This window comes from Plasmodium vinckei, assembly GCF_900681995.1.
Source record: "Plasmodium vinckei vinckei genome assembly, chromosome: PVVCY_13".
Lineage (NCBI taxonomy): Eukaryota > Apicomplexa > Aconoidasida > Haemosporida > Plasmodiidae > Plasmodium > Plasmodium vinckei.
Window position 1 is genome coordinate 2,040,063 of NC_051305.1, and position 14,560 is coordinate 2,054,622.

Here is a 14,560-nt window from a genome sequence, read left to right on the forward strand (position 1 = left end):
ATATTTCTATATTACTAAATAAAAAAAAAAATAATTCAGCCATATTATGCCATATAACAATTAAATATTATTTACAATTTTTTTTTCATATGTTATACATATTTACGTATGTATGGGTGTGGAAGTTTTTATTTTTATTTCAAATTTTATTGAGCAATTATCAACAGCATTTCATTTGGTTAGCATTGTTTTCATTATATTTATTGTTTTTGTCATTTAATTTTATTATATTCTTTGCATTAGTTATTTGTATAGCACTTTCATATGTTTCATGACTTCGAGTACTGGAAACACTGTTATTATCTTTTAGTCTATTGTTATATATTTCTTGTAATAAATTTTCAAATATATGTTTTACATTTAACTTAGACACAGCGGATGCTTCAGAAAAAAATAAATTATTTTCTCTGGCAAAGCTTGCTCCTTGTTCGTAAGTAACCTAAAATGGAAATTAAAAAAAACAAAATTAATAAATATACACATTTAAAAAGGTATAAATCGAGCAATCTTCATCCCTGACTTATATTAAGTATTTATGGTGAAACAATGTGCAAACAGTTTGTTAGTTTATAATAAGTCTAGTAAATCATATTTCCAAACATGTAAACGTATGAATGGGAATACCTTCCTTTTTGTTTCGTCTTCCTCTGCTAAATCGACCTTATTCCCGACAAGCATAATTACAATATCCTTTTCAGAGTTTTGTCTTATTTCTTCTAGCCATTTTGAAATATTTAAAAAAGTTTTTTTTTTTGTTATATCATATACTAATATTGCTCCGGCACTTCTCCTATAATGAGCACTCGTTATGCTCCTATATCTTTCTTGTCCTGCAGTGTCCCATATCTGGTTTAGTAGCATAAAGGAATAAAATAAATGTGAATTTTTCAACAGTAAACTGGATTTGGCAGTACTACATAAAATTTTACAAAAAAATAACAAGTGGTTAGAACATACCTGTGCTTTCACTGTCCCACCGACTGCCAGCGGGATGGTCCTTGTAGCAAACTCAACACCTAAAAGTGTAAAAATAATTGTAAATTTGTATAAAACAATGAAAATATATGATGAACTTTGCTTTGGTTTTACTATAACATATGAACATCCTTTATTATTAGTATGCATTTTTTTACCAATGGTTGCCTTTGCGACACTAGGGAGTGAGCCTCTTATATATCTAGACAATAAATGCGTTTTGCCTGAATAGTGGCATTAAAAAAGTTGGTGTACATATTATAGTATGTATTAGAAGTTGATATTGAGTTTTTTTTTTTTTTTTTCTACTTTTTCAACTTTTTCTACTTTACCTACAGTTGCGTCCCCCACTAAAATTATTTTGTAAAGATGATCATACTCTTCATTAGACATTTTTCTAAATTAAAAAAAAATAATAATTTTTGTAAAATTTTCTGAAAATTTTTTGAAAGATAAATATAAATTGATGTAAATCGAGATAGAGTGATGATACAGTGATATATGTAGGTATACATACCTATGAGCATAATTTTTCAAAATATTTTTATTAAGTTTAGGAGGATTGTCTGCTTTTAAAAAATAAGTTAATTATCACTTTTAAACAATTTGACACAACCATACAAACAAATGCACACACATTTATATATGTATGTATATATGAATGATTGATAAGTTTATATATATAAGGAATATTCCATATGTATCTCAATCGTATTTACTGTTCTAATTTATGTTTGCAGACTTTAATTATGTTTCCCTTTAATTATTAAAAAAATATACACATTTATGTATTATAAAAAATATAATATATTTTCACTGTTTAAACTGATAAAACAAAATATGCCCTTATTTAGCAAAATATGTAAAGAATACAAAAAAAAAAAAAAAAAAAAACACAATACTTTATTTTAATAGTAAAGAACAAATATTTATTAAAGAAAAAAAAATGTATATTATAAAATAATTAATACTAAAAAGTAGTACATAAATTTTTCAAAAATTTTGATGGATTTTATGTATTTACGTTTTTATTAATTTTGTACATTTTCAATTTCACACTACCTTCATTTTTTTTTATTAAATATGTATGCATAGTAAATATTATTTCATTATTTTGTTAGTTTTTTGTTTTTATTTTTTTATTTGGAAAATTAAAAAATATTCCCTTGGTTTTCCAATATTATCATTTTGTTTATATTACTAAGTGGGTATATAAAATAAATTAAATAAAATACTTAACATATAAAAAAAGTGTGTATATATTATATAAAGAGTAAAAGAATGTTTCAACTTATTTATGTGTAATATGCATAAGATTACACACATATTATAAAAACAATATACAAATCCGTTGTATGGATTTTCCATTATTAATCATGTAAACATTGGTATATCTTCCTCTTTTTTAGCGTAATTATTTAGGATGATTAAAAAATACAATTATTTAAGGTATTATTCTTTTATTATATATGTAACTAATTTATCGAATTTAATTTTAAAAAAAATAGTTATCCAATTTAATGTCTGGGGGTGAATAAAAGGGATTTAAATGTGTCTTATTCTTTGTGTGTTTAAAATGGGGGAAATATTTATACCTTTTTAACTTGTTCGAAATAAAGGTATAAGTTTTATTTATATCTCATTGTGTGTGTATTTTTTCAAAGTTATAAATCCAGGTTTATAGACAAATACAAAATTTCATACATACATGCATACATACATACATACATAAATTAAATAAAACTTCCTTAAAATAGTCAAACAAAATGAAAAGAATATATTAAAAAAATGAAACCTTCTTTTAATTACCTTCTCCCTTTCGTTATTTAATTCTTTTTTATTTATTCCTTTTTTTTTTTTTTACCCTCAATGAAGGGAAATAGTCTTAGTGTGTAAAAATGTATAATATAGAGTTTTACAAAAAATCACTTATTTTTACAAAAAGTATGTTTAATCATTATTTAGTTGGATAATTATATACATATATGTATACATTTTTTTTTATATGAATATGCCAATTATTCTAGCATTTTATACTACTTATTATTTATATGTGATAAATAGTATTGCTTTTATTTTTAAATTATTTTCACTTTGTATATTTTTATATAAACATAATATTTTCCTTTAAGAGAAAAAAAAATTGTATATACCTATAAATATATTACACAATATATTATACAATATATTATACAATATATTACACAATTTTTTACACAATTTTGTACACAATTTTTTATACAATTTTTTTGTTATTACAATTAAAGTTAAATAGTAAACATTTTAAATAAATGTAAGTTCATATTTTCAAAATGTCAAAAGTTAAACTACTTTTTCAAAATGTAAAGAAGAATGCATTTAGCATTATGTTCTGGGCCCCCTTAGCAAATTGGGGTTTTGTTATTGCAGGTAATTTTTTTCGCAATAATTATTATGGAATGCGTATGTATAAAATAATTGCCTTTCCACTGCTTTGCATTGCTTTTCCTTTTTACCGCTTTATTTTCCCTTTTCCCTTTTAACACAGGATGCAATGACTTAAAGAGAAATCCTATGTATGTGTCTGAGAAAATGACATCAGTCTTAGTTGTTTATAGTTTATTATTTATGCGATATTCATTAGCAATTAAACCGAAGAATTATTTACTTTTTACATGTCATGCTACAAACACACTAGTTCAAAGTACTTTGCTATTTCGTAAGTTAAAGTATGAATCAGATAATAAAATGATGTTAGCAACCAACTAAAAATATGACTAATAATGTAAACAATGGAAAAGCCTAAAAATTAGTCACCTCCCTACCTCATATGTTTATGTTGTTAATATTTTTACAACACGAAAATTTTATAAATATGAAAATTTCAAGATCGTGTTCACCATTGTTATTATATTATGCAATGGTATATTTTTTCTTTTTTTTTTTCGTTTTTCTTTTTCACAGTTTTTATAAATTTGCTTTAGTATCAGTATATTTGCTAATCATTTGAACAATTGCTTTATTATAATTTTTTAAATATGTATAAGATTGCATATTATGAGAAGAGCTTAACCACAAAACTCACATTATAGTTGCATAATTTTTTCATAATTTTTTATAGCATATTTTGTTTTATCTAACTTTTTATAAACATGTGATTTATCGAGTTTTATTAAATGGTACTTTCATAGTGAAGTATGAAATTGTATGTATATAAAAAAATTAAATAAAAAAGAGAAAGAAAACAAAAAAATACATTATATATGGATTTTGGTAAATGTAGTAGTTTGTGTTTATATAATAGGATATGGTAAAAGATCAATCCTCTTTAAATAAATTTATTAAGATTGCAAATTAGGAAATAATATATGCTCTTATAGTATAGTATATATTATATGAGCATAATTATTTTGTTCTATTATTATGATTAACAATTATTAAGTATAGTATAGTATAGTTATGTTTTTTTTTTTTTTTTCTAAAGATTAAACCTTTTTTGAAACCTTTGGAAAATTAAACACATGCAACATATAATGGAGAAAAAAAAGGGAGATATAATGTTATGAAAAGTATACAACAATGTTCCGAAATAAAATTAAACAAATGCAACATTTAGAGATTATTCTACTTTTTTTTTGTTTTCCGGGGTTTATAACTACTTTTACAAATTTTATATTTAAATTATTTTTAATTAATATTTTTTTACATATTTTCAATTTGCATAATTTACATAAATAGGAATAAAACTTTCAATATTACATGTTCATTTTCATATTCTACCTTTGATGTTTTTTTTTCTCCCTTTTTTTGGGCTTTAATAAAAAAGTGTGCTCATAAATATTTTAACAAAAAGCAAAATATTGTATTTATATATAATATGTTGTATTTATATAATTTTTAAAAGTCTTAATTTTAATGCAAAAAATATTATATATATACATTCCACATTTTATTATTAATTTTTTTTTACATTTTGTCCTTTTGCGATAATCGAGATTTACGCAAAATAAATTTCCTACATATAATAATATATATAAAAATATTATACATATATATAAATATATTATATAATTATATACATATATAATACCATTTTGGTGCTATAAATATTTTTCATAATATATAATAGTAGAGTTAATCACGTAAGAATTTAAAAAAAAAGAAAAAAATATATATACGACAATTTTATGAATTAAAACAAATCATAAGTAGAATAAATATTTATTTATTATATATAAGCTTTAAATATTTTTTCAATTTTTTTTTTTATAATTTTTGTATATAATTATATATATAGGATTATTTTTGTACGAAAAGTTTTTTCTTAAAATGGAAAAAAAAAACATAAATATACATTAAATGCTTGAATATAAAAAAAAAAGAACAAAAGTTAAAGAGACTTATTTATTTGTATAAAATTTGTTTGTGTTCATATTTTATGCAAAGTATATATTAATGCAAAATCATATATGAGCTTTCTTATTAATAATATATATTTTTACGTATTATATATATATAGCTTAACAATTATATAAGTATATTAACAAAAATAAAGGGAAATTATACTTATTTATTACATATATTTGCCTTAATTAAATATTATGTATACCCCTATATGACATATATATTTTCAGATATGTTCTATAATACATATTTGATTTAATTATTATATGCTTGTCATAGTTGTTTATTTTAATTTTACAAAAAATCTATGAAAAGTTGTATATAATTGGTATTTTTTTTTTTTTATCATAAATATTTTTAAATCTTTTTAAAATTAGCTACACATAAATTTATAATTAAATAAAAGCTTTGAGCTTTACAAAATTAAATGTAATAAATTAGTATATGTCCATTTTATTTAGTTATACAATTTAAACAAAATTAATAATTATATAGAGCAAAAAAATCGTTAAACAGCTTATTCAATTGTTTTAAAAATAGCATTAAATTATATATACCAACGATTAGTGGCGAGGTTGTAGAAAAGCCTAAAAGCGGCGCATGTTAGTTACGCTACAGGACAAGTAGGTGAAATAAAACTAGCAGGCATAAATATTATTTTAGGGAATTTTGGGAGGGGAGTAACATCAGATATAACAAGGTAAGGCGTGAAACAATAACCAAGTCTGATCATTCATCAGTTTTTTCTACAATTACATTAGTTTTTTCTACATTTTTTATTTCACCCCTTTGGCATTCACAAACTTTGACACGTTCCATCTTTTTTCAGAGTGCGCAATAACACAAAAGGGAGAGCAAGCAAATGATAGCAGATCCTGGTATGTTATGGCTGGTCATCGCAAGTGGAGTCGCATGTTTTTTTATGGCATTTGTAACTGGAGCAAATGATATAGCAAATACATTTAGTACCTCTATAGGATCAAAATCTTTAACTATTAAAAAAGCATTAATAATTGCTTTTATTTTTGAAGCATTAGGGGCTTCATTATTAGGTGGAACCGTAACCGATTCGATACGTTCAAAAATAATAAACTTTGAAGCATTTTATAATGCACCAGAATTTTTAATGTTAGGTATGTTTAGTGCCCTAATGGGCGCTAGTATGTGGCTAGCTATAGCAACTTTTTTGGGACTTCCCGTATCAACAACACACAGTATTGTAGGGGCTTTACTTGGTTTTGGATTATCAGCAGGCCATGCCAATTCAGTAAAATGGGAGAAAATTCAAAGTATTATTATATCATGGTTTGCAGCACCATTAATAGCAGGAAGTTGTTCGGCTATAGCTTTTAGTACAATGAGACATTTAATATTAAGAAAAAAAAATTCCTTTGAAATAATTAAAAAATGGTATTGGCTATTAATTTTTCTTATAACTCTCCCTTTTAGTGTATTTTTGGTATATCAAAACCCTATAGTATTAAATAGAGAATGTACAATGAAACAAAATGATGTAATTGTTTGTACATCTCCATGCTATCTTCAAGATTGGAGTGCAGGACACAGGGTTTATGCAACCTTAATATCTATAGCTTTATCATTACTACTAACTGGAATTGCTTCAGTATTTATATATACGATATATAACAAAAGATTAAAATCCTATGATTTTAGAAAGCGATTATTTGAAGATCAAGAAATGAATGATGTCGAAAAAAATATAAAACCGATCGCAAGTAGTTTAAATTCAGTTGCCTCAACCGAAACCCAAATGCCACATTTAAAAGATCAAGCAAATCAAGCTAACAATGAAAATACTATTGGTAATGTACAAATTGGAGTAACAAAAGTTGCAAATAATAATGAAAATAATAAAGTAGCTGCAAAAAATGAGATTGCACAAACTTCAATTGAAACATTTGATCAAGACACTGAAATTGTTTTTGCAACTTTACAAATTATAAGTGCTATTTTAGGAGTAGTAGCTCAAAGTGCTAACGATACAGCTAATGCTATAGGTCCATTTGCTGCTGTATTTAATACATTTAATTCAGGAATCGAACAAAAAATTAAAGTACAATGGTATATATTATTATTTGGTGGTTTGTCGATGTCTTTAGGTTTATCTATTTTAGGTTATAGGGTTATTAAAACTGTTGGAATGAAACTTATTAAAATAACACCGTCTCGAGGTTTTACCATTGAATTAATTTCAGGCCTAGTTGTTTTATTTTTTAGTATTTGTGGTATTCCGTTAAGTTCAACACATTGTGCTGTGTCAAGTGTGATTGGACTTGGATTAGTCGAAGCAAAAGTATTTGATAATGATAAAAATGGCAATGCAAATAAGGGTACACCAAATGGGGAAGGAAATACAAATGTGGCTGTAAAAAGATCATTGTGGCCATTATCCTATCTAAATACATCATGTGTAAATTTAAAATTATTCAGAACCATATTTTTGTCATGGATCATTACAGTGTCCTTTTCCGGTAAGTAAATTACGTCATTCTACAGCGGTTTACTCTTTTTATTTTGAATTTTTCGCTTTGTCCACGTTTTTTATTTGCATTTTTTATTTGCATTTTTTATTTTTCACGTTTTTTTTTTTTACTTTTTTACAGCTTCCGTCACTGCAGCCATCTTTTCATTTGCTGCGTACACTCCCTCTTACGTAGTTTTGAGAGCCCCAGTTTAAAATGAATTTCTTTTATATTCGAATTTATGGTGGCATACTAAAAAACGTCTCCTTATTTCTGCAACATTGTTATCTCAATTTGAATCATACTATTGCTTTCGATTTTAAGTTTTTTTTATGATCCTATTCCTATATATATATATAGATAAAACACAAGATTTTTAAATTCTATATAAAGGAGACGATATCACGAGTCAAAAAATAAATATGTTGCATGTCAATATCACTAACCAAATTGTTTTTTAGTTTCAAATTTTTATATCAATTTGGAACTACGAATTGTATTATTTAGTTCATTAGTTATTATTCCCATATATTATATATGGGATTATTTTGTAATAAATATATATATATGGATTTTTTTTTTTTTCACACCAAGAATATACCATGTTCTTTTGTTTGCTATATATATTTTTTTTGAATGTTTTGCTCACATTGGTGAAGTGAAAAAAGTTTAATTATATATGATTTATCTTTGTACAATTAATTTATACATAATTTATTCATAAGGGAAAGAGAAACATTATAACTTCATATATAATTAAAATAATGATTGAGTTATATTTTTCAAACATTGTATTCATTACGAAAAGAAACCCATTTATATGTAGAAATTATTTTAAACAACTTTTAATATATCCCTTTTTTAAATAATCCGAAATTTGCTTTATTAATATGTATCATATGTATATATAATTGGATGCGCACACATGTCCATTTATTTGGCCAAGGCATATAAATATGGAAGATTACAAAAGACTATACTTTTTTACGATAAAACATGTAATACTATTTTTAAGTTAAAACCTTAAATAGTGTTATTAAGTTGGGAATGTAAAACAATTGTAGTATTGCTTAACCATTATTTTAGAAATAATTTATTTTTCCAATTTTATTTAAAAAATAGGAAAATTATGATGTCTTTTTAAGTGTACATACACTACTTGCTATAAAGTTTAGTAGCCAATTTTTGGAAAAAAAAAAAAAAAAACTTAAAAATGGCTAGCTTATTTTTAATCACACACAAATAATTAAAATGATATTAATCTATTTAAAAGGTCTTATTTTATAATTGTTAAATTTTAAGTATATTTATTTTTTATATTGAAATGATTTACTACTATTTGGTATTAATCGTAAAACAACAAAAACTACAAAATAAAATGATATCCATAAAAATCTAATATATAAATTATAGCATATAAAATGAGTAAGCATATTTAGTTAATATTTTAAAAAGTACTAAATTTTTGCACAATCTTAGAGAAATAAAAAAAAATGGAAAATTTCGACATAGGTTTAAGTTCTATAATAATTCAAAACCATCAAATTATTACATAAATATTTTATAATTATTTTTTAAATTAAATGGGAATAAAAAGGAATAAATTTTTATTATTTTAAATATGCTAAAATAATATTTATACATACTTTATAAACAACATTTAAGTGTAAAATATGCAATATGTAATAAATTAATAAATAGAAAATAAACTAAGAAATGCTCATGTAGCCTTCGTGGCGCAATTGGATAGCGCGTTGGACTTCTAATCCAAAGGTTGCGGGTTCGAATCCCGCCGGAGGTATATAGTTTTTTAAATATAGCAAAAAAAACAGAGAGAATTTTAAACTGCTAATATTTTTGGCCCTTTGTTTTAATTAAAAATGTTAAACATGAAATATTTATAAATGTTTAAATGACATATAAAATTATCACTTTTCAATTTGGGGAGGGAAAAAATATTTTAATTTTTTTTTAATAAATTTATTTATGCATAGTTTTTTATGCATATATTTTCCAAAATATTATAAGTATATTTTAACATTTTTAAAGCATGCAAATATGCACTATAATAATGTACATACTGCATACATATATTATATAATAATGTTTGATTTGAGATAAAAAAATAAAAAAAAAATTTACATTCCTTCTCGAACGTCATGTGTCATCCTTGCGCAGGGGCCATGCTAATCTTCTCTGTATCGTTCCAATTTTATCAAGCGGCATCTCCGTAGAGAGCCATTAATATAATATAACTTAAAGTATGCGCATATGTAAAAAAAAATAAAAAATGGTTACCCATAAATTGGGTCCAAAAATGGCCAACAAAATGGAAAACGAATATTGACATATTATATAATTTTTTTTTTAATTAAACAATATTACAGGAATATTTGTAAAATAAATAACTGCACATATTATATAATATTTACATAAAATTTAGTGCAATTTTAGCTAAAATATATAATAATTTGTATTCTTTTGTTTTTAAAAAATAAGTGGTAAAATAATGCTAATTTTCTTTAAACATTATAATTATATTGGATAGTGTTATATTTGGGTGAAGTAGGAAATACCATTTTATATAAAACACAAAATAAAATTGGCATTATTTTAATCTTTTCCCAAGGTTGTAAAAATACGTAAATGGTCATTAGCCGCCGTCCATATTCATGGAAGCATATGGCATAACTAACATTTTTATTTTTATTTTATTTATTCATTCATTTTGTAGTTTATATTACAGTTTAATTAAAAATAAAAAAAACAAAAAAGGAAACAATATTTCTCGATATATAGGTGTGCAATATATATAAATTATTCATGTAATCATATCAACATTTCTAAACTCTTAATAAAGTAATAACCGAAATAGCATAATATTTATACCAAACTAAGGAATTTATTGGTCTGTTTTTTTTTTAAAAGAAATTAAAATATACCCACATTTTATATATTTATATTTTCATGTTATGGTACCGCATTTATCATATAGTATAATTAGTTTACATTCTATATGTGGATGGTCGTGTTGGTGCATATTTTCTTTTAAATTCTTTTGATAAGGTTGGTAAATGTAAAGCAGGGAATCTTAATCGTTTCTTTAGTAATTGTTTAATATGAGGTCTCTTAGCATGGTGTATACTTATTTCAGATATTCTGATTATACTAATTGATGATGCTCTAGCTCTATGCCTTCCAGCCATTTCTGAATATAATTGAGCAATAGCTCCTTCTTTAGTAGTATCTCTAAATTCTTTGTACATATTATGGGTACCTGTTCTACTGTCATATCTTAATAATACACCATATGTTTTAGCACGTAATGGATTTTTTTCTCTGATTTGTTCACATGCTAATAATTCTCCATTTGATTTTTTTAGTTTATGTATTTTTTTCATAAAATACCAAAATCGAGATTTTGCATTTGTGTCATTTTTTGCAAAAATGCACATTCTATAAACATTGGGGTTTGGGTCTTTATCTGTTGGAGTTGCTCTTCCAACAACGTGATATTGAAAAATCTGTTAAAGAAATAAAAAAAGAAAAATATATATGTGTAAACATATACATAACACAAACAAAGAGTGAAATATAGGAAAGATGAAATAATTTTTCATATTTTCGAAAATATAAAGCATTATATTGTAAATATATTTCTCGCATAAAAATGATATACTATATATATTTTTTATTCTTCTACTTACGTTTATTTTTAGTGATTTATCTTTAATGTTATCCATTTTTGCGGTCAAATTAGTTATACTACAAAATGAGGGTAGGGAAAAATAGTAAATATAATAATTAAGCTCTTAATCTATGTAATATAAAAACTATTTAATTCATAAAATTTTTATGACATGAAAAAAATAGAGTAGCATATACGACAATATTTATATATAAAAAAGAAGATCATATATATATTTTTTTTTCCTTATTTTTTAGTGATATTCAATTTTTTATTATATTGAATTTTCCAAAAAACAAGGAAAGTAAAATAAGCTGTCATTACATATTTTATAGTCGTATATCAAACTTATAAACATATAATATTTGAGATGGAAATAATATAACTAATGTAAGTAATGTAAAATAATGTAAGGTTATGTAAATTAGGTATTGTTTTATTACTGTTAAAAAAAGGAAATGGCTTTATACTCTTGAATTATGCTATTCGTTTATTTATTTTTAATAAAAAGATTATTTTTCTTTTTTTTTCTTTTTTTTATTTTTTAAATTTTTTTAATTTTTTTTATTTGTTTTCAGTAGTATTATATATGTAATATAAACTGGAAAATCAAACAAATTCAAAAAATTTTAATTATACATTATTATTTTTTTTTTATGTTGTTATATATTATATATATGCATAGCATATACCAATAATATTCCTAATGTATAAAAAATACCTTATTAGTATATTGGGCTTAATAATATATCTCTTATTATGAAGCTTTTAATTTATTATTGTATATTATTCCGAAGAAAAAAAGGAATTGCCAATATTTTATAAGATATATGGCATATAATATATTTGTATAGTTTTTTCCTTTTTGCACTATGTTATATTATCTTCAGTATATATTCAGTATAAATTAGGGTATTATATATTATATACAAATTATATGGAGTAATTTTTTTTGATTTGGTTTGTGCATTTAATAGTTATGCAATAAAAGGGGTTATGCATATACCAATGTAGATAAGCATATTTAGTGTATGTTTTTTTTCCCCTCAATATAACGACTTAATTTTTATATGCTAATATATAAAAAGAACATGTTTTACAAAAAATGGTGGATAAAAAATGGCTAAGCAGGATTAGTAAAAATTTTATTTGCATATTATTAAGTAAGCACAATTAGTTTATTTATATATAGCTGTTGCTTATTTTATATATTGGCTTTTTTCAGTTATTTTATACCTAGTCACTCCTCCATAGGTAATTACAATAATTTTGCATAAGCATATATAAGCTTATTTCGTGTGCTTTTATATTCAAACACTATATTAAACAAATTATGTAAAATATTTCCATATGTTAAAAAAATATTATATATCATATTTATAGCTAATTAAAGTTAGGATACTCTTTTATGCATAACTATATATACTATACAAAATTTTATTATATTTTTTTTTATATTAATTTTTTTATTTCAAAAGTTATATTTAAAATAAATATTATTTTATTTCATAATTTATAATTATAATTATATGATTATTTAAAATAATATAAATTATTATATTATTGATTTAAGTAACTTTTATAAAGTTCTTTATTCCTTTATCATAAAACAATTAATTTTATATAACAAATAGTTGATAAATATGGTAAGTATATATTTTGTTCATTTTACAAAATATAATATATAAAACATATGTAATAATATCTATATAAAATTTCCATAAAATATATGTCATTAAATTATACATAAAAGCCATTTATTTATAAATATTGTTAATATTATATATATTGAAAAAACACAAAATATATATGTATGCATAGGAGGGTTTTAGTTTCCCTAATTATTGGGTATCCCTTCCTTATGAAAAATGATGTTATAAAAAAATATTTTTTTTTTTTTTTTTTTTTTTTTAAGGGTATTGATCTTAAAAATGTTGGTAGAATAAAAAAACATGGAAGGAAACACCTGGTTTCCAAAAACCCATACCTTAGGTTATTAGTAAAGTTGTACCAATTTTTAGCTAGAAGAACTGACATCAACTTTAACAAAATAATTGCCAAAAGGCTTATTATGCCTAAACGTTTTAGACCCCCATTGTCATTATCAAAATTACAATCTCATATGAAAAATCATAAAGATAGTGTAGCTGTCGTTGTTGGGTCAATAACAGGTAATTATTCCATATATAAAAAATTGGATCTACATATATATATTATGTGTGTTTATCTGTATATACGTATATTGGCAAAATATACATGATGATTAAGTTTCTACGAATCACGACGGTCTTCTGACATATAATAGATGGAGATGGTAGAACGTTCTGACCATATTTTCTGCACAAAATATTCTTAAATATTTATGATTTATCCATCTTACTAATCTATACTTTAATCATATCTTAAATATATGTGTATTAACAAGTTTTATATTATTTAAAATGTGAGAATGCATGTGATATTGTAATTTTACAATGATCAATATGATTCATTTTTTTTTTTAATATATCCTTTATTTATAGATGACAAGAGATTATTCAGTTGTGAAAATTTAAAGGTTTGTGCATTGAGATTTACCGAAACCGCTAGAAAAAGAATTCTTGATGCAGGAGGAGAATGTTTAACATTTGATCAACTAGCTTTGAGATACCCAACTGGAAAAAACTGTATACTTTTAAGAGGCCCAACTAAAGCAAGAACTGCTGAAAAACATTTTGGCAGTGCTCCAGGTAGACCCAAATCAAAAGCTAGACCATATGTTCGTTCAAAGGGAAGAAAATTTGAAAAAGCTCGAGGAAGAAGAAAATCTAGAGCATACAAGAAATAATCTAATTATGAATTCGTATGTAATCATAAAATCAATATCTCATTTTTCTGTGATATATATAACTGTATATATCAACGTTCGATTTTTTTTATTAATGCATGAACAATACTACTACTTATTCTACATAACTTTTTACCATTTAAACTTATAAAAGTATTTTAAAATATTAATTATACTAATAAAAATAAAGCTATATATAATAAA

General features: G+C 23.4%; 5 protein-coding genes and 1 non-coding gene across 6 annotated transcripts; 4 read left to right on the forward strand and 2 right to left on the reverse strand.

Annotated features, from left to right (window-relative positions):
* Positions 1-160: 160 nt before the first annotated feature.
* Positions 161-1,368, reverse strand: PVVCY_1305710 (ras-related protein Rab-11B, putative; the record flags this gene model as incomplete). Its single annotated transcript, XM_008624243.1, has 5 exons — positions 161-439; positions 625-846; positions 958-1,016; positions 1,134-1,199; positions 1,308-1,368. The coding sequence occupies 5 exons, from the start codon at positions 1,366-1,368 to the stop codon at positions 161-163; spliced, it is 687 nt and encodes a 228-aa protein (XP_008622465.1).
* Positions 1,369-3,287: 1,919 nt separating this feature from the next.
* On the forward strand, positions 3,288-3,723 carry PVVCY_1305720 (mitochondrial pyruvate carrier protein 1, putative; the record flags this gene model as incomplete). Its single annotated transcript, XM_008624244.1, has 2 exons — positions 3,288-3,384; positions 3,503-3,723. 2 exons carry the CDS (start codon positions 3,288-3,290, stop codon positions 3,721-3,723), a joined length of 318 nt encoding a protein of 105 aa, XP_008622466.1.
* Positions 3,724-6,220: 2,497 nt separating this feature from the next.
* On the forward strand, positions 6,221-8,056 carry PVVCY_1305730 (sodium-dependent phosphate transporter, putative; the record flags this gene model as incomplete). The annotated part of the gene is made up of 2 exons (XM_008624245.1): positions 6,221-7,850; positions 7,983-8,056. The coding sequence occupies 2 exons, from the start codon at positions 6,221-6,223 to the stop codon at positions 8,054-8,056; spliced, it is 1,704 nt and encodes a 567-aa protein (XP_008622467.1).
* A 1,512-nt stretch (positions 8,057-9,568) lies between these two features.
* PVVCY_1305740 lies at positions 9,569-9,642 on the forward strand. The gene has a single exon. It is a non-coding gene; the product is annotated as a tRNA-Arg (tRNA).
* Positions 9,643-10,846: 1,204 nt separating this feature from the next.
* On the reverse strand, positions 10,847-11,584 carry PVVCY_1305750 (60S ribosomal protein L18, putative; the record flags this gene model as incomplete). Its single annotated transcript, XM_008624246.1, has 2 exons — positions 10,847-11,365; positions 11,549-11,584. The coding sequence occupies 2 exons, from the start codon at positions 11,582-11,584 to the stop codon at positions 10,847-10,849; spliced, it is 555 nt and encodes a 184-aa protein (XP_008622468.1).
* Positions 11,585-13,172: 1,588 nt separating this feature from the next.
* On the forward strand, positions 13,173-14,356 carry PVVCY_1305760 (60S ribosomal protein L18-2, putative; the record flags this gene model as incomplete). Its single annotated transcript, XM_008624247.1, has 3 exons — positions 13,173-13,175; positions 13,445-13,700; positions 14,052-14,356. The coding sequence occupies 3 exons, from the start codon at positions 13,173-13,175 to the stop codon at positions 14,354-14,356; spliced, it is 564 nt and encodes a 187-aa protein (XP_008622469.1).
* Between the last annotated feature and the right edge of the window lie 204 nt (positions 14,357-14,560).